Raw genomic sequence first — 20,682 nt, forward strand, 5'->3', positions numbered from 1 at the left:
AAGAAGCAGTATTCTATTTCATATAAAGGAGACCACGTAGTGAGGAGAAGGACAGTTATTTAAAGGATGCACATCATGTAAGCCTTAGTTCTCAAGTCATTTTATCCAAATAAACCCAGCCAAACACTTTTGCTGTGGAAACTGTTCCAACATATGAATCACGAAAAGATCTAACCAGCAATAGCAAATGACAACTTTCCTTGTGGATATTTGCTTGCGATAAATAACAAGTTCTTTAATTTGAGGTTCTCAATTAATAGCAATGCAGCGCATTAAAATACTTTAATAGAGCAGTAAAAGGAGAAATCTGAAAATCAAAATAGTCACCTTCTCGTTGTGCGTGAGAGGTTTATTTCACCAAATTATTCAATTGATCGGCGAAAAAGTAGGAGATAAATGTCAAATCTCAACGGGCTTTCACAATTGTCACGTGTATATATAAAAGATGAGTGAAGTGGCAGTTAAATGTGATGCGAAGGCTGTTGCGGTTTTTTTTTTGGTCTGTCATACTTTATTCCTATTCTAACTTTCACTCTCAGACTTTTGCCTTACTCTAATGGTTAAGGCTGTTGCAGTTCAGTGGTAGCTCTAGCGGGGGAGATGATTGCGCTCTTTACAGCGACGGCCCATTTGGTGAGGGGTTTGGATTCTACGGTGCCGGACCGGTGGTGGGGGTCAGGCTTGGATTTCGACGGTTTTGGGGGCCTAAGCTAGGACGACATCGCCGGGGCCGCACGAGGTTTCTGGTTTTGCATTCAATTTCGACTGTGAGTTATATTCATTGGATTGCTCTCTCAAATTGCATGCACTTGGCGCTCAAGAGGGCACCAGCAAACTGTGCTGCCAACTCAAGGGCCAGTCCATATAAGGGGTCGTCCTGTTCTTTATTAGTTTTAGAACTTATTTTAGAATTCAAAACCTTTGCCGACGTTTTCGAAAGTATTCAAATTTAGGAACATCAAATCGGGTACAGCTCCACAATTTTATGGATGTTTTTGTTTTGCTCCGTGTGTATATATATGAAAATTTCTTACGGGTCTGCACAAAATATATGTTTAAACTTCAATAAAATCTTGACCTCTTCTATTCTATTCTCCGTGACAATATCATGCACGCATACATTTGGGACAAATTGAGTAATTGGGTCTTCTATCATGGAATGGAGGACTCTTATACCACGAGAAAGCGATCTCATGTCCATAGTTTCGAGATTGACGATGATCTTGAGGACATGGCGATTGAAACTAAGAGGTCAATATATACTTTAGCTCTTTCTACGGCAAAAAAATAAAAGGACAAAGATCGTGCTTGCGAATATGAGAGATGAAGAGCGTTGTCTATTGGCAAATGGACTACATGAATGGCTTGCAAGGTATAAAGATTCACGACTAAAGTAGGAGGCCACAAAAAACAGTGAACTAACCAGAGCCACTCCGATTTTAGATTTTGCCCAAAAAATGGGTGTGACCGAAAAAAAGAGCAATGCCCAAAAACCTGAACAGACAACAATCACAATGAAATTCTGCAAAACCTAACAATCATGAGCAAAAATTTCGGTCGTTGCCTATTTTTGTGCTGCTTTGGCTTTGGCCCGATAACCATCCATTAACAATTTCGCCTGTTCATATAGTTTAACTCGGCCAAATACACACATGTATAGAAAGGAAATAGTTACAATCTATTCTAATTTAATCTACATAAAAGTTGTGAATGCAATAATTGGGTTCACATATCAATATCTATAGCTTTAAGCCAAAACTACAAAGTTGTCCCCCTTAGGATTTGACAATGGAAGGGATGATAATTTTCCTAGAAAATGAATTATAAATCAGACTTCATGAAAACAAAGGGGACGGATGGGAAAAATTATGATATGCCACGGCACTTGGGTATAAGTAGAGAAACAATACAAAATATAGGTGAACCCCAAAATGGTAGCTCCGCATACATGATATTGGGGAGTGTTTTAGCGTGACCCGATACAAGTCATGCCTTAGTGAAAGTAGGAAGTCGAGAAAATATAGTGCTCACGTTTTTTTTTCCTTTCATTTATGCATTTATCCACATCGTGACATTAAAAACATTTAGTTGTAGGCATCAAGCCACCATGCAAAGTATTTTTGCATCGAGTGAAACGGAGGACTTGATCACAAATTTGATCTAAATCAGCCCAATGGTTGGCCCGGTATGCGAGAGATGGGCTAGAACTCACAACTCCAAAATTGTGGGACTTAGCTTAACTGCAACATAGTAGGATTGGACATATAATTTGTGAGATTTAGATTTCATTCGTTTCGTAAAAATATACCGTAAGAAGCCATTTTCTAGGAAGAAAATCATATTTTTTTAATGTTTGGCTAAAATTTGAAAATAAACTAGAAAATATTTTCCACTCTCCAATAAGAAAAATCTTTTGCTGCATGTACCAATTTTCAATTTTTTTTTAAAATGGATTTTTCAATTTTTTATTTATTTCCTTTCCTTTATTTTTTTTTTTTCCTTAGCCTTTTCTTTTTTTTTTCTTCTTCTTCTTTGGCCTCGGCCAATCGTTGGCCATGGCAACGACCAGCAACTTGCCATTTCTGAGTTTCTTTGTAGGCTAATGAGGCTCGAGATCGCGATTCCGCAAGATCGAGCCTTGTTGGCCTATGGCAAGGCTAGAGCTCACCTAGACCTCTAGCAACCTTGGGTGAGGTTGGAGCTCACCAGATTTGGCGAGGCTCAAGCTCACCGGCCTTAGGTGAGCTCAAGTCTCATTGGCTTGAGTGAGGTTGGAGCTCACCAATGGCTGATTGCCAACCATCGCTGTAGCCGGCAACTAACCAAGGCCAAGGAAGAAGAAGAAAAAAAGAAAGAAAATAAGCAAAGAAAAAAAATAAAAAACTCGATTTAAGAAAAGTAAAAAGAAAAAAGTATTTGGTAAAAAAAAGTGAGGTAAAAGAAGTTATAGGGAATGTTTTTCACTTTTTGAAAAGTGGAAAACATTTTCCCCATTTTTGAAGGTCTTTTTTTCAATAGTAGAAAACGTTTTCCTCAACCAATTCATTTTCTGTGTAACAAATACTGGAAAATCTAAAAAACATTTTTCGAAAATTATTTTTCGTGAAATGAATGGAGTCTCCTAGTGGTCTTTAACTCTAAGATGATGGGATCCAATGTTCTGGGGCTTGGTCCTAACCCCAAGGATGTTGGAGTTGAAATGATTTGGATAAAATGGATCATGTTTCCAAGTATAGTGAAAGGTTTAGCTGAAATTTTGATATGCTGTGCGTGTGCCGTGCAATTGCGTGCATGTGCCGCGTTTGTATAGTGCATGTGGCATGCACTTTTTAAAAGGGTTGCTGGGTAAAGTTTAACGAGAATTTTCAACTAAATTTTCACTTTGGACTTCGATTAGAATTGGAATTTTCAAGACTTATATTTTACGGGAAACTTAAAGGCCTAGACAAGATATTTACGAGGGCGATTCGGCTAAGGGCTCAAGTACACTTACAAACACTCATATTCAGCCAAAGCGGGGTTTCAACGTGGAGCTTCACGAAGTCAACAACATCTTATGATTTATCATTGGATCATGCTAAAATTTTGTGGAGAGTATAGTAAGACGCCATTCTTAAGTTTGTCTGGTGGATATGGTGAGAAAAGTATCTAAAAGTAAGTCCCTTGAAAGCAAAATTGAACCCATCGGATTGCTCCATTTGAATAGGGGAGCCGAACATATAGTCATGCGAAAACGGTGAGAATACATTTGTTCTGGTTAGAATATACCGAAATTTTGATGAAATATCCGCTACACTTGGCTCTTATGCCTTGTCCCTCTTGATAGACACAATTCCATGCCATCCAAATTGAAGATAATCGATCACACTGGCTAATATTTTTTCATTTTGCAATTATTTTCTTGATTAGTAAGTGGAAGTAATGTACGTGTCATGCACATCGTGTCATGCACATGGGAAGCGAGATTGTTATATACGAGAAGATATTTATAATTACTAAAGAAAATGGATGGAGTTTGTGGTTTAATATGAAAATGAGATCATTTTTTTTTCTAATCTAATTGTTTCAAGGAAGTGGCTGAAATTGGATAGAGTTGTTAGTTACAATATGTAATGGATGAAGTTGTTTCACTTCTTATAATTTGTTAGTTCTAGAATCAGATTAAACTAGATTAACAGAGCACGTGCTAAGAAAAACAGTACACCTGAAGGTGCATGAACCAAGCATGGTCCCCCGAAAGACATACGAATCCACCTGAAGTTGTAAGTTTTATTACGGGTCAATCTATTAAAAAATTAGGGACTCAACTAACATATGGATGAGTGTAATCACTAGCCTTATTAAACATATTTAATAAACAAGTAATTTAATTTCCAAAATACGTACAATACATAATATGGGACAAACGATCTATAAGCTTTCTTTATTTAATTGTTTAACAAACACGAGGTTTTTTTTTTTTTTAACAAAAGAGTCAATACCAGGAAAAATCTTAAATTGGTACATACCACCAAATACCTTAAATTGGTACATTTGAGATAAATTTACCATCCTCTACTTTCTTTTAAATTTTAATCAAATTGTTGAGTTGGATAATACGACCAGTTTGGGGTTTTACCTTCCATTTATTATATGTGTACTAGTCTGTGATTTTTAATGATATTAATATAATTTAACGGAAGCTAATTGAAGGTAAATTTATCATAAATATATAAGTTTATAATTTTTATTGAGCAAAAAATTAATTATGATAAATTTATCATGGAATATGCTAATTTGAAATTTTTTGTGGTAAAAAAATTAATTTAAAGTAAATTTGTCGAAAATATACTAGTTTGAGATTTTTCATGAATTTTTTGATTTCACGTTAGTAGCTTTTCTTCTACGATGGAACCATAATACTTCTAAATTGGCCGGGTTAATCCCTTCTTAAAGAACATCTTCCAGCGGCGACATATTACCTTTCGGAATGCTTTTTCTTTTTGATTTTTCAAATTTTACACCGCCGTTTTCGTTCCTCCATTTTCTCCCACTTCTCAAACATAGCCTTGAAGAATGAATGACTTCTTAGCAGCAACATAATACCACCTGAAGTGTTATCTATTTTCATTATATTGAATTTTACATCACTCGCAAGATTGAAATATAATACGGTTTGGAATATGAATTACACCAATCAACATGTGAAGAGAACATGAGCCCGAATTTTAGCACTGGCATAAAACAAGAAAAATCCCAGTCCTAAAAGCAATTAAGTCTTCAAACCAATGTTCTCAGCATCGTAATTTTGGTCACCATCATCATCTATTCCATGATCCAGCAACGAGAGAGAAAGAAAGAAAAAGAGAGAAAAGAAAATTTAATTTGGCTGAAGTCGAGGCAAGAAAAATAAAATCAGCAATGCCTGTTTAATTTGGTCTGAAGTTGAGGCACCATCACTACCTTGTTTTACTACAGACCCTCTAGGGCTACAAAGTGAGTGAACATTCACTCTGCGCTCTTCCAACCAAAGTGCATCATGGTTTCCCTCAATTAGGAACCACCACAACGCGATACAAGTTTATATAAATTCTACTGTTCCCTCCATTGAACCCCGAGCAAATTCTTGTACTTTTGATTCAACACATAAAGAGTCTAGAATGGCAGGAAAACCACAAATAGGACACCCTATCCTTACTTGGTGCAAGCTTTGCAGGCAAGGCATCTAACGGAAAAACCATGTACATTGCAAGCATGCCTAATGCTTGAGCAATTCTTGTCCAGTCGAGGCATGTGCTCATCCATAGCCAAAAAAGACAATTTCCAAAAGTCTAGACACAATCACAAAGCAAACGTGTGGAAACTCCAAAAGGTCCAGCATATGGCCAATCACCAAGAAAAGACCTTTCATGCTTGTTTTCATATGACATCTAAAACTGGAGGCTGAATATCGAAAAGAATAGATGCAAAAGTTTTTCTCAAAAGAGCAAATGAGCACCATGGAACAGTCCAAACAAGCTAACTAAGCACGGTACTCCCCAAATAAAGCTAATCTAGCAACAAAACACAACACAAACGAGAATCTGTCAATTGACCAACCCCATAGACCGTTGGCTTCCAACGATAGCCCTGGCACAATAAGTGCACGCACCCTACCAATCAGAAACAAGAACTGGTTCTATACCATCATCAAACATCAATGTTGCCCTCCAAACTTAGACAAAAACATGCACCACAACAAGATTAACCAGATTTGAAGCCTGGATATTCTATGTTAAACCCTCCAAAGATCTCATGAACATCCATTTAATTTACCAAACCAGGTACTAAACTTCTCTTGTGATCGAGAATCATGACTGTTAACTTCTTCAGCATCAACAAAGTTAACCTGGATATCTGCAAAACTCAGAGAGAAGAATTTGCAAAATTTGCACAGTTTCCATGCCACAAAGTCACTTTATACCTCATAATTTCCGACCCATTATTGGGCACACACATAAACAAGCTGAACCTTCCAGTATACATCCGGTACAAATTGGGCAAATATCTTAAAACAAGAAGCTTTCCATTCTTTTAACCTATTTCCACTGAAGTCAATTCAAGCCATCATACTCAAGCTTCCAGAAACATGGTCCTAAGCTAGGAACAATCTTCTCAACATAAGAAGACCAAACATACGTATCAACAATCATGCATCTCCCACTAAAATATGGATTTTTCCCAGACCATGAACTGCAGCCACGAGTATCCGCTCACATCATCAACGCCAGTCGGAAAAGAATTTATGGTATACCTCGAATCAGAAAGAATTGACCTTCAATTGCTGTCTAATTGGATGTACTCCATATAAATTCAATTGCTGTCTACTATGTACACTATTTACAGAGGAATGGTGAAGAAAACGCCAGAACAATCAACTAGTCTTCCGCCAATTAGAACGAAGAACATTGTGTACTGCCGAGGTAGTGAATATTATCATCAATTCAGCACATGGCCGTCGTCAATCTCACCGGAACCTTCTCTGGCCGCACGTTGCCAATCATCGTCTCCGCCACGATCCTCGCCACCCTCTTGAACGCGAAGTGCGTGCACTTCGAGAGCGCGATCCAATAAATCACCTCATAGATGAAATCGAACGCAAAGCCGGAACCCCAGCACGGCCACCGCGACGAGTCGTCCCAGCTTTGCCCCCCGAACCCGTCGAAATTCCACCCCTGACCACCACCACCTCCGCCCCCGCCGCCGCCGAACGAACGGCCGTCCCCGACGCCGTCACCGTAAAGCGCGCCGTCATCTCCCTCTCCGGGGCCGCCGGCGGACCGCAGCAACCTCCGCTTCGTGCGGCGGCGGCTCCTGCGGAGGAGGGCGCGGGTGAGGGTCCTGTAACGATCGGACTTCACGGGCGGAGGCGCGACGGCGTCGACGGGGTTCATCGAGGCGGAGGAGCACGGGATGGACCCGCGCCGGCGGATCGGCGGCGGAGGAGGAGCTTCGCGAACCCTAGGGCGTCGGCGACGGCGACGGCCGAGACGTCCATGGCGGAGGCGAATTTGCGATCGAAGTGGCGAGGAATTCGAATTTGGGGTTGAATCGAAGCGAAGCAGAGAGTTACGTGTCGGTTTTGCTTTCCATCGCCATCGTCAAACCTGGTTTTAGGGATTTGTTGACCGACACGTAGGACTCCCGATCGATCCACATTGACGGCGTTATTGGAAGTTTCTCAGTTAGAATTCCTCGGGCATAGTTATCGACATAATTTCCCCCAAAAAGGCAAAGTTGCCTTTAATAATTTAATTGCGATTTAAATTGGTGCCCAAACTTATTCACTTTCCTTCTTTCTGTTTCATTTTTATTCTTATGTTAAATTTAATTACCATAATTAAGATTTCACATGGTTGGTCCTAGTTTATTTACCGTATATATCCCATATATATAAAGATACAATATTTTCATCATGTAGAAATTAGTGTTTTCAAAAAGAATATTTTCCAATAAATCTAATTCTTTTTTAATGTTGTCTAACAAATTTGTAGATTAATTGACAAGTAGAATCTAGAAAAATTTTAACATAGAAACTTTTTTAATGCAATCGCTTGTTTATAAAACTCTAACATTTGTTGTGCATATCACTTTCAAATGGTTTCTTATCAATCGTCTTTTATATTCATATCCATATAATGGGGTGTTCTATGAAACAAAAAGGAAAAAAGAACTTATGTAAATAATTTTCAAAATAAAATCATAGTTACATTCTCCAATGTGAAACTTCAAAGGATGAACACAAATCACAACATTCATAAAATAAGAAATGTCATTTTTAAAATGTCAATGAGGTCTCATCATTTTGGATTGATAAAAAATTAACATCTTCCATGAAGTGTTTTTGAAAAACTATCAAGATAAGAAAGGGTTTGATGATGATATGGACAATAAAAGTATGAATATGAGATTCTTTTGAAAATTTGCCTATGTTAATCTCTAGATTTTACTTGACAATGAATCCATAAATTTGCTCAATGACATAAAAAGGGTTAGGATTCTTGGAATTTTTCTTTTTGACATAACTTATTATGCAAAAGTAAAATCTAATAATAAAAAAGAAAACATAATGTCTTTAATATACATGAGATGACCACATTAATTAAATGAATTTAACATATTGAAAGGTTTAACTATGGTAACTAGATTATATATAAAAAAAATAGAAAAAAGAATAAAAAAGAAGCAAAGTGAATAAATTTGTGGCAATCACTTTAAATTGCAACTGAATGATTAAGGGTTGCCTTTTTAGTGAAAAATAGGATGGATTTAATTATGTAATGAGTGGAAATAACATGGTCATTTTCTTTTGCTAAAATTAAAAAGAACTGCCATAATTACATGGGGCATCGGCCCACATACACTGAGCATACCTAGAGATTACATTGCCCGAGCAAATTAGGATTCGGTAGAATTTACAAGACCGAATAAAGGATATGAAACTTGTACTTCACTACGGACCATAGAATATGCTAAAGAACATATTAGAATATCGAACCACCCATAGTGACAAACACACTTTTACATGGTCAAGTGAACGATTGAGACACTCAAGTGGTTGACATGGTTGATGAGGGACATTGTGCCGTTAGTAGATGTCAAGTCGACTAGGATAGACACAATCAATCCCAACAATTTGACTAACTTGTTAGCATGAGCGCCGATTAATCATTAGATTCAAAAGTAAGAGGAAGACGAGGTTAAGCTTGCATAGGATTTCACTTAAATGGTTGTAAAATGAGGTGTTAAGGGGACTGGCAACTGAATGGGGTCGTGGACGCACAAGTTTGCTGGATGTTGGACAATGGCTAGGGTGTTTGTGGGAGGAGACTAAGGTAGTGCGGGCCTCTAAGACCTTAGGCTCATCTCGAACCGGGTCAAATCATCCTATAATCGCACTCATTGGCATCAACTTGGTAGAGGCAAATGTCCGCCTTGATGAAACTAGTCGCTAAGAGGCTATATCCAAAAGATATCCCTTATGCTCTTTTACCTTCATGTTCGGTGAAGAAGACGATCAAAGATTGAAATATAGGATTCATGTTCGAATTTGGGAGCTTCGACAGTTATGGAAAGCTTATGAGTAGAGTATGAAAGGTTTAGGGTTTAAGGAAGAAGACAAAAGTGCCAAAGAGACGATAGGGCGTATGCTTCTATGGAGCAGGAGACGACGATTTAAAAATTAAGAATATCTACTAAAGGCCAAAGGGATGTGTCAAGATTGTAATGGAAGCCATTGATTCATATTAGCTATGTATATGTTAGAGAATAGAAAGGCATAATGATTATCTAAAGCAGACTGCACACAAAATAAGGTATTTCCTTTAAAAAATAATTTCTTATTTTTTTTTAAAATGGGGCATATGTTGACGCCTAAAAATACCCTTGCAAGCACCTCCTGGTCACGAGGGACAGAAAATTCTAAAATTGCTGTTGTGACCGTATATGGGCCATAATCTATATTAGCCCAACCCATAAGTGGTTATAAAAAGAAAGGATAATCAAGAACTTTGAGAAACTTTGGGCTGAATTTCGATAGACATACAAGTAAAGACATATAATTCCATGATGAAGTAGTTGGTTGCCATGTGTTGAAGCTAAGGGTCATTGATGAAGATACAATGTTGATGGTGGAAATAGGTGGGAATAGCTAAAAGGATGCCAAACTCAAGAGGAATAGTTAATATTTGCTAGACAAGTCGTGAGAATGTTGTCGAACAGGTTAGAAACCAAATATGAATAAGGCGGTTCAATATAGAACGTGGGCGACTCTTGAGGAGGAAGTAACCGACCATTTTGACGGTTACCAAATTGGCCTATTAATTTTGCAGGCAATCCAACAAATACTCTCTCGAACAACAAACAAAATTACTTTATCTTACTTTTATCCTTAGTTTAGCCTAGATGTAGCTCAAGATTCCCATTATAGATTCAATTTCGGCGAATGTATATATTTTGGGTAGTGCTGTTGATTAGATTCCAATGCTAACCCATTATCCAACATCATCAATTAGATTCCGACATTGCATTCTCATACGTATCTAGGAGTAGAGTGTACTAGGTATTGTTATCATTGTCCAGCATCATCGATCATATTCCGACGTTGTGTCCTCATACGTATCTAGGAGCAGTGTGTACTAAGTGTTATTATTAGTGTTTCCAACGTTATGTCCTCATATCCATCTAGAGCAATGTCTACTAGGTGTTGTCCTGATTGTCTAATGTTGTTGATTATATTTTGATATTGTATCCTCGAACTTAGTAAAAAGCAATCCTTTCTAGGTGTTATGTTAACATTTAGAGTTGTCAAAGTATCTTCAATATTATATAAACCACTTTAATTTTCACTATTTTGTTAGAATGAGTTGAACTGACAATATTGATTAAGCTCATGTTAAGACAATGACTTCTTTGAATTCAAAACTATAAAATGTATAAGTTTCATTCGCATTTGAGTCTCTTTGTTCAAAACTGAAACAGAACCTAAGTCCTTTTAATAAAAACCAAAATATAATACTTAGTATTAGATATTTCATTGCGATATTCAAAACCAACGAAATAGTTCCTGAAGGTATAAAATTACTGACTGCTCCATCGAGAGATTTTTAAAGAATGTGATAAGAAAATTCAGTAGAATTTCTTTTTCTATGAAAAATTAGATTTAAGAAGTATAATTGAAAAAGGAAATTATTTACGAGTCATTAATATTCAAAACATACTTTTTGTATATTCATAAAAAGACAAACAAATAAAATAAAAAAATCGAAACATCAATAAGGAAGGTAATTAAATATGGTCGGACCGGCTCGTGATCACGTGACATCTAAAATCGATGACCATTGACCTGTATTGCAACATGTTTGAACCACTCTTTTTGAGCCTTTTTTCTTTTTCTTCAAAAATTGGGGAGTTTAGTCAACAAAATTAGACTCAAATCTCAAGCCATTTTAAGATTGATTCTCCTTCAAGGTTGTAAAATGAGAAAAGTCAGCTTGTATGGAGCAAAATCAAATTTTAAAAATTTAAATTTTTAGACGTTAAAGAATTCACGCTTTCGACATTTATATTTTTTTGGTGAAAGGCTTTCGACATTTATTTAAGGTCAAATATTACAAAAATCCTAAATTATTATCATTGTGAGATAAATACCTTAAATTTTTGTTTATCTTACAAAACCCTAAATTAATCCATTGTGATACAAATATCCTCATTTTTTTTTGTGTCATTAAAAAATCCAAACTTATACACGTGTTACATATGTATACACGTTTAGATATATACCCACTGGTATAAATTTGTGATTTTTCATGATATTGAAAAAAAGATTTAGGATATTTGTGTCATAATGGGCACTTAGAGTTTTTAGTGACGTAAAAAAAGATTTTGGGTATATGGATAGTAATTGACATAGTTTTGTTTTTATTTTTTATGGCTTAACCTTTTATCTAGTTAGAAACATTTCAAAATATAACTATTAGCACATAAAATTGAATATAATTTTTGTAATTCTTTACAATCGTAATAACTTTTCTAGCTTTTGAAATTTTAAATGAAAGGTTCGAAATAAACCTATAAATGCTAGGGGTGATTGGCTATCGGTTTGGTTTGGTTCCAAAGTGGAATCAAGAATCGAACCAAGAGGATCGGATCCCAAAGAACAAGAATGGGGACTAGATCGATTGTTGCTAAGATTAGGAACTGGACCAAACCATCGATTCGGTCTGGCTCTGATTCAAGTCTAATCGAACTAGTCACTTATTTTTTTCATTACTTTTTTTTTCTCATTACTTTTTTTTTTTTCACACCACTTGAAACGGGACAAAGATATTATTCAGTTCACATTTTATTAATTTTCAAAGAAATAATAAAAAAAAAAGTTATATTTAGTCGGTTCGATTTGGGGAACAGAACCAGTCGAGGTGATTTTCGGTTGTAGGCAAAATTGGGAATAATGAAAAGGATCTTAAGAGGAAGGGCATAAATGTAATTTCACCGGGAATGAATGAAAAACGAAAAGCAGAGCATCAATCAAAACGACGTCGAAGAGCCATTTCCCCGGTCCTCCCGACGCACGGCTTTCCCCCATCCGTCCATCATCCCGAAAACACAAACCGCCTTTGCCCTGCCTCCGTTTCTCTCCGCAGCGGCGAAGCTCCGAGAGCAGAACCCTAAATCCATCTCTCTATCTATCTCTCTTACCTCTGCAGAATCCGCCTTCGATACTGCTCGTCGCCCGTCGTTCGCGCGTGCTCAGCGGCAGCTCGCGGGGAAAACCCTAGGCGCGCCGATCTCGTCGTCCGGGAAGAAGAGGGAGGGAGGGAGGGACAAGCAGAGGGAGGCAAGATGAGGATTATGATCAAGGGAGGTGTTTGGAAGAACACCGAGGATGAGATCCTTAAGGCCGCGGTCATGAAGTATGGCAAGAATCAGTGGGCCCGCATCTCTTCCCTCCTCGTCCGTAAGTCCGCCAAGCAGTGCAAAGCCCGGTGGTACGAGTGGCTCGATCCCTCCATCAAGAAGGTAAACGCGTGGAATTATCGGGTCTAGTCGGTTTGATAGTGCACCTTCAAGATTTGACATTTTTCCGTGTTATTGTCTGTAAAACAAGTGTGAGGAAAGGGTTTTGAGCGCTCTAGTTTTGATGGAACGGAATTATCTGCTCTAGGCTTTGGCAAGTATATGGGTCTACTTTGTGGGCTGTGTGGATGAGGATGCTGAATTTTTTTTTTATTTTCTCACTTTTAATTCCTTTAGACGGAATGGACACGAGAGGAGGACGAGAAGTTGCTGCATCTTGCCAAGCTCATGCCTACTCAGTGGAGGACCATTGCACCTATTGTTGGCCGTACGCCCTCCCAGTGCCTCGAGCGGTATGAGAAACTGCTTGATGCAGCCTGTGCTAAGGATGAAAATTACGAACCTGGAGATGACCCGAGGAAATTGCGGCCTGGGGAGATCGATCCGAACCCAGAGTCGAAGCCTGCGCGTCCGGATCCTGTTGATATGGATGAGGACGAAAAGGAAATGCTTTCGGAAGCAAGGGCTCGATTGGCCAACACTAGGGGCAAGAAGGCTAAGAGGAAAGCTAGGGAGAAGCAACTGGAAGAGGCCAGGAGGCTAGCTTCTTTGCAGAAAAGGAGAGAGCTGAAGGCTGCTGGTATTGATAATAGGCACAGGAAAAGGAAAAGAAAGGGGATAGACTACAATGCGGAAATTCCCTTCGAGAAAAGGCCTCCTCCAGGTTTTTTCGATGTTGCTGATGAAGATAGACCAGTTGAGCAGCCCAAGTTTCCGACCACGATAGAGGAACTTGAAGGAAAAAGAAGGGTGGATGTGGAAGCACAACTAAGGAAGCAAGACATGGCTAAGAATAAAATCGCGCAGCGGCAGGATGCACCTTCTGCTATACTTCAAGCCAACAGGCTAAATGACCCTGAAACTGTTAGGAAGAGGTCAAAATTGATGCTTCCAGCTCCCCAAATATCCGACCATGAACTTGAAGAGATTGCCAAGATGGGTTATGCTAGTGACCTGGTGGGTAATGAGGAACTGATGGGAGGGACCTCTGCAACTCATGCTCTTCTTGCAAATCATGCTCAAACACCACATCAGGGAATGACACCTTTACGGACACCACAAAGGACTCCTGCTGGTAAAGGTGATGCTATCATGATGGAAGCTGAAAATCTTGCACGTTTGAGAGAGTCACAAACGCCATTATTAGGTGGTGAAAATCCTGATTTGCATCCTTCGGATTTTTCGGGGGTCACGCCTAGGAAAAAGGAAATACAAACGCCAAATCCTATGATGACACCTTCAATGACTCCAGGAGGGGGCTCGACTCCAGGAGGGGGCTCGACTCCAGGAGGGGGCTCAACTCCCAGACTTGGCATGACTCCATCAAGGGAGAATCTTTCTTTTGGTATGACGCCAAAAGGAACTCCCATCAGGGATGAGCTCCATATAAATGAAGAGATGGATATGAATGAGGGTGCAAAGCAGGAGCTAAGGCGACAGGCTGATCTGAGAAAGAATTTGCGCTCAGGTTTAAGCAATCTTCCTCAACCAAAGAATGAGTATCAAATAGTTATGCAACCAGTTCCAGAAGATAATGAGGAACCTGAGGAGAAGATTGAGGAAGACATGTCTGATAGGATAGCTAGAGAAAAAGCTGAGGAAGAGGCACGGCAGCTGGCACTGCTTAGGAAGAGATCAAAAGTATTGCAAAGGGAGCTCCCTCGGCCTCCTGCTGCCTCTCTGCAATTGATAAAGGATTCCTTGTTGCGGACAGAGGGAGATAAGAGTTCATTTGTCCCACCAACCCTGATTGAATTGGCTGATGAAATGATAAGGAAGGAGCTTCTCTCGTTATTGGAGCACGATAATGCAAAGTATCCTCTCCAGGATAATACGACTAAGGGAAAAAAGAAAGCTAAGAACTCTGCAAATGGTAGTACTGTTCCTGTGATTGAAGATATTGAGGAGGATGATATGAAAGAGGTATTTCTCACTTTCGAAGCCCCTCCCTCTGTGAATATACAGCATGATGTTCTTTGCCATCTTTCTTTGTCTTTTATCTCCTTTAGACTGTTAACTAGACTCATTAGCATGTGCACGGGAGAAATGCCAAGTTTTCAATAAAGGTGCACATAACAAATATTAAATCATATAATCCAGTCAAAATGGAATTGTGAAATTATCTTTTATATCGTCATAGTTATCACCTTTTTCCCTCATATATTAGCTTCTAAAGAGCATAGATTGTAATTTAAGATACTCAAAAGGCACTATGGTTATCTTATTTCCCTCTTTTTTACATGTGTATGGGATACTATAATGGTATCAATGTGAGAGACTTAATAGCTATACTTATTTCTCAATAGTGCAACAAAAGATTAAGGACCGGTACTTTTTGCTTCATTTTTTATTTCTCTGTGATTGGTTTTTCCATACGATCAATATTTGAGTTTTGAGTAATGAGAGATTTGACAGTAATGATCAAAAAACCTTAAGACTAGGAAAGGAGGGTGATTGGCCCATGATTATAATTGGGGTAAATAAAATAAAATAGAAAAAAAGTTGGAGCTAGGAGATGTGCCACCAAAAGAGAGGACCACATGTTAGCTCCTCATCGACCTCTCATAAGTGCATCAAATAGATATATTTTATTAGGTTTTGATCTGAACCATCTGCACACTACAATTATGCTTTGGTAATGGTGTTTTTGGTTAGAGACTTACAAGTTGTAACTTCTTAGTCACTATTGAATCTCCTTTCTAAATAAAAGTAACAGTTTAGTTCGCAAAACATTGAGGAAATATATGGGGTGATTGTCCTTCTAAAGATTCTGGGAGTTTAATGCAAGAAAAGATAAAAAGAAACTTGTACATCCAACATTAATATTCTTGTCCTTCTAAAGATTCTGGGAGTTTGTATTCTTTTAACTCTTGCACTTCTTTGGCCGCCCTTCATGCCAGTTTCTTTTGTCCTGGATTACAAGGCAGTTTTTCATTTTATATTAGTTGTAACTTGTCTTCTACTTTGGTCTTTAGTGACAATACTGTTAATATATGACATTGAATACTTCTGACTGGCTTTTCACCTTTTATATATATCACTATATCTGTTATTGTACTCCCTCTGTTCTTTTCATTAAGTGATGGAGAACAATGGCAACAACCTTTGAAGACTTTCAAAAGGCATGCCAAATGAAGCTTTGCTGATTATTTTCTTTGATTGATTAAGACTCTTCTTAAGTGATTGGAGTCTATTAGGATGTTAATAAGTTTCCTTTTGCTAGTTGGAATTGGATTAAATGTTTTCTTTTCCTTGTTGGTAGTGGATATGTGTCTCCTAGTTTTATTAGGATATTTTGGGTTTCCTATTTTGACTTGGAGTAGTACCGTAGAGAGTCTGTATATATGATTGTAATTCTTTCTTCTGAATAGAGTCGATGATTAATTGAATTTGGCAAATCTTTGCTCTGGAACTGTGTGATACATTTCCTCTTAGGTGCGTGCTTAAGAAACCCTAGGCGTGAACCCTAGTTGTGAAACTTAGGAAGCTTTGGAGCCTAAAGATTTATCCTTTGTCATGGGACTTGTCGTCCTATGCCATTAATTCTGGAGCAGCTTATGAAACTTAGGATGTAATGATAAGATGGTCTACCTTGGCTTTCAGTCCATGGATAAGAGATATTAAGAAGTTTCTTTGGGTTGTTGGGAGAAGGCCAAATACATTTGACTCTCTTGGACACTCCATTGTGAGGCTCTGGCTCTGGCTGCAGCCTCAAAATATATTCTATACTCTTGAAAGATGAGTGCTTCTGACCAATCAAGTACCATTTATGGAAGTGGAGACAAAAAATGCACGTGAACTTGGTTCCATTTGGTGTAGTTTGGGGGAACCAATTTGTTCTCTATAAATTTGCACTATTATGGTTCAAGAAAGGTTTGGGTATCTCAGCAATCCCATCTATGTGCTAACATGTTTATGTGTCTCGCCTCCCTTAGTAACTAGTAGTTTGGAAATTTTTAAAGTTTTTGGAAGGCAAGAAGGGTAGTTTCAAAGCTATTCATGTGTGGGTTTCTATGTCCCATGTAAAGGACTTGTGACAAGTTGCTCGCAAGTTAAAATTTATCTGCAATTGGTATATAATTGGATAGAATCTTTGAAATGATGGATATATCTCCAATTTCACTAAAACTTATAGTTCAGCATTGTACATATTCGACAATTTAAAACTTTTGGTCAAAAGCATTAAGGAAGTGCAAAATGAATTCTCAAACGAGAATGCTATCCTAGGACTATTTGACCAGCAGATTCAAACGATTCTCTCAATTTGTCGGTTTTCAGCTTCTTCTTTATTTTAATTTTCCTTTTGATTTGCTAACTTAGTTTAATATTTATCCTTTATCTCTTTGGTGTTTGTCTACTATCTATAAGTCAAATGAGAACTAAAAAAAGACGAGCTAACACATTTATAATAGAGTGCCATTTCTCTTGGAATGATGAACGATGCCTCTTATGCAAAATGGTTTCAGAAGGGAAGCCTTTGTTATTTTATATACAACATCAACCACAAAAGACTTTGTAATTCTTGCGGCAAAGTAACATTTGAAAGTGAACATGCTAATATAATATTCCAAAAGTGAAGAGTGTATAGACAATTATTCGAAGAGGGTTTAACTCCCTGAAATGCCCTTTTACTTGTTTCTGTCCACATGAGCTAACAAGCAAGACATGGTTTGTCTCGTGTCTGCAGTTAGACTTGATTATCTTCACTTTGGTTGCAATGGCCAAAATATAAAAGGTATTTGGCTACAATAGGATAGAGGGAGAACAAATGTTGTCTTGCTTGATTTAGTAAATTGAATATTCATTAATTTGACTGGGTCTTGAAAAACTAATAATGAGGGAATAGAGTTAGAATATCCAATTTGTCCTATTGTCTCTATTTCTTCTCCTGCTGCCCTCTTGCAATATGGAGGGAACTAAGTGTGCATTTTTGTTAAGGAGGAAAAAGGGGTGAACCTGTTCTGATGATTTCTAGCTATGTTTATTTGTGTCAATGTATTATACCTTTGACCTAAAAAGGGGACTGTGCATTTTGATCATAAGTTATTTGAGTTGTTTTAAATGATCTTTCTGCCGAACATTCTATTGGTATTGTCAGTTGTGATTTTTTGAGGCTTATTGGGTTAACTTTAACTATAGAGATGAGGATGAACATTCATACTGCTTCAACAGAATGTGAAGTATCTTTTTGTCTTAGTTTAAGGGTACTCGCAATATTCCATGATTGTGCAGTGATGATGCTGAATTAGGATTGTGGCTGTTTGTCTAGTCCTGTATATGCTTTGTTGTCTTCTCACGATATTTTTTGGTCAAAAGTCTATTCATGATTTAATTTGTTATATTATTGGCAAATTGTTAACTTAATCATGTTTTCCAAGCAGGCTGATTCCATGATTAAGGAAGAGGCTCAGTACCTTCGTGTAGCCATGGGGCATGAAAGTGAAGCATTTGAAGAGTTTGTTGATGCGCACAAAACTTGCTTGAATGATCTCATGTTCTTCCCTACTCGTAATGCCTATGGACTCTCAAGTGTTGCTGCAAATGCAGAAAAGCTTGCTGCCTTGCAGAACGAATATCATTTTGCTAAAGCAAGGATTGATGAAGATCATGAGAAGGCGCAGCGACTGGAGAAGAAGGTCAAAACTCTCACATTCGGCTATCAGGTATGCCTAAGATGTCTTTTAAACTTTGGTTGCTCATTGCTTTCTCTTCCTTGAATCAAACTGTCCCAGGAATTTGAATCAAACTTTGATTGCTTGTTGCTTTCTCTTCATTCATAATAATGCAAGTAACTATCATTGTTCTCTTCAATATCGTCAAGATGTATCATGAAGAATATTCTTTCTTAGTACATTTCCCTTCCACCTTCGTAACCAATCTATCTCATTGTTGTAGTATTTACTGGTCGACTCTGGTCCTTATTTCTTTTGATTGTGTGGAGTTCATAGTTTATACTAGTATAAATAGTGAACTCATGATTTATCAATATGTTAAGGTTTACAAAAAGGAGCCTGAAACGAGTTCATCTGAATTGTTGTGCTTTGGTTTGTTCCTCCTGTCTTCGGAGTTTCTTCTTCCTTCCTTCCTCATTTATGCTGTAAAACTTGTATGTTAATTGTGATATTTGGAAACTGTTTATTTTGTTTCCCTACACATGATAGAGAAACTTGCTTTGTTAATACTTGAATGTTTTGTTGGTCATCTTGAGTGATTGATGGTGTGATTGAGCTGCTGTGAAATTGCCATGCATCTGTCCTATGATTCTAAAATATACTGCATTCATGTAATGAGGTCTACTAATTGCCTGGCGAACTGTTTTCTTGATCAGATGCGGGAGAAGACTCTTCGAGACCAAATTGAGTCAACCTTCAAGCAGCTGGACACTGCAGGGACAGAACTCGAGTGTTTCCGAGCTCTGCAGAAGCAAGAGCAATTAGCAGCTTCACACAGAATAAATAGTTTGTGGGAGGAAGTTCAGAAACAAAAGGAGCTTGAGCGAACTCTACAGATGCGCTATGGTGCCCTTGTTGCTGAGCTGGAGAGAGGAAGGCATCTCTTTGATTGTTACAGAGCAGAGGAACAAAAGCAAGAGGAAATCGCGGCAAGTAATCAAGCTTTAGAAGTAGACAATGCTGCAACAGATGAAGCAGTTTCGTCAAATCAAACAGAAGAAATTGAGCATCCTATGGACTCCCATCAATTGTTTGATGGAAATGTGGGCCAGGAAAGTCATGCTGCAGAGAATGCTCATGCAGACGACATAAATGTTTCGACTGCAGCTTCCTCTGTAGGTGCTGTCGATATGGAAGATGAAAAACCTCATGAAGTATCGGTGGGAACAGAACTGATTTTTGAATCTACTGAGCAGGTGGTTGTGGATAGCACAAAGAGCAGGGAGAAATTGGATGTTGAGGATCGAGATCCTGCTATGGAAATGAGAAACTCTGATGGACCATCAACTGAGCAGATTGAACATGGGAGTGCAACCCCTCCCCAGATTGAACATGGGAGTGCAACCCCTCCCCATGCTAGCGAATGAGAATTCAGTTCCTATTTGTAGCGACTCGGAGAGGTCAGTGGAGGAATGAGGTGTCCCAAGTCAATGGAAGATGGGGAGAATCTACCCTCAGCAGAAGCAGAACTTTGTTAGAAGTGACTTCAATCTGTATTCAAGCAGAGTTGTGTATTAGTTTGTGGCCAAGCTTATATATATTTGGGGGACTGAGTGGATTTGCATCCCGGGATTTAATTCCCACTATACTCAAAAGGAGCATGGAACTGTTACTGATGAGGAGTGCAATCACTCGGATGAAGATCCATCTTTGAGGTGGCTTCCAATGTTTTTGAGATTTGTGACAGTGGCCATCAGCAAGGCTGCGGAGGATAATCAAAATTCAATTGAAAAAGCGGTCGTGTTCTTTTTTTTTTACAAGGTTTGGCAGCTACTCCTGTCCCTTTATGTTGTCCGTGATGCCAAATGCGTTGCATTCTTGTTCATGCAATGTACCGTGGAGACGTTACCGAACTTTGATATTGCTTTTTGGACCGAATAAAATCTACAGAACTCTCCTTTTCTTGGGTTTCCGT

The 20,682-nt window shown here is 38.3% G+C and overlaps 2 protein-coding genes across 3 annotated transcripts; one reads left to right on the top strand and one right to left on the bottom strand.

Annotated features, from left to right (window-relative positions):
- Positions 1 to 6,962: 6,962 nt before the first annotated feature.
- LOC104428230 (heterogeneous nuclear ribonucleoprotein L) lies at positions 6,963 to 7,412 on the bottom strand. The gene has a single exon (XM_018863087.2). The coding sequence runs from the start codon at positions 7,410 to 7,412 to the stop codon at positions 6,963 to 6,965; it is 450 nt and encodes a 149-aa protein (XP_018718632.2).
- A 5,170-nt stretch (positions 7,413 to 12,582) lies between these two features.
- On the top strand, positions 12,583 to 20,679 carry LOC104428216 (cell division cycle 5-like protein). Of its 2 annotated transcripts, XM_010041218.3 has the most exons (5): positions 12,583 to 13,038; positions 13,273 to 15,018; positions 18,477 to 18,758; positions 19,424 to 20,069; positions 20,100 to 20,679. In XM_010041218.3, exons 1-5 carry the CDS (start codon positions 12,862 to 12,864, stop codon positions 20,132 to 20,134), a joined length of 2,886 nt encoding a protein of 961 aa, XP_010039520.1. In that variant the 5' UTR covers positions 12,583 to 12,861; the 3' UTR covers positions 20,135 to 20,679. The 2 variants fall into 2 exon arrangements, with proteins under 2 accessions (XP_010039520.1, XP_010039513.1); XM_010041211.3 differs by having other exon boundaries at positions 19,424 to 20,679.
- The last annotated feature ends 3 nt before the right edge of the window (positions 20,680 to 20,682 follow it).

Source organism: Eucalyptus grandis, chromosome 2 (genome assembly GCF_016545825.1).
Source record: "Eucalyptus grandis isolate ANBG69807.140 chromosome 2, ASM1654582v1, whole genome shotgun sequence".
NCBI lineage: Eukaryota > Viridiplantae > Streptophyta > Magnoliopsida > Myrtales > Myrtaceae > Eucalyptus > Eucalyptus grandis.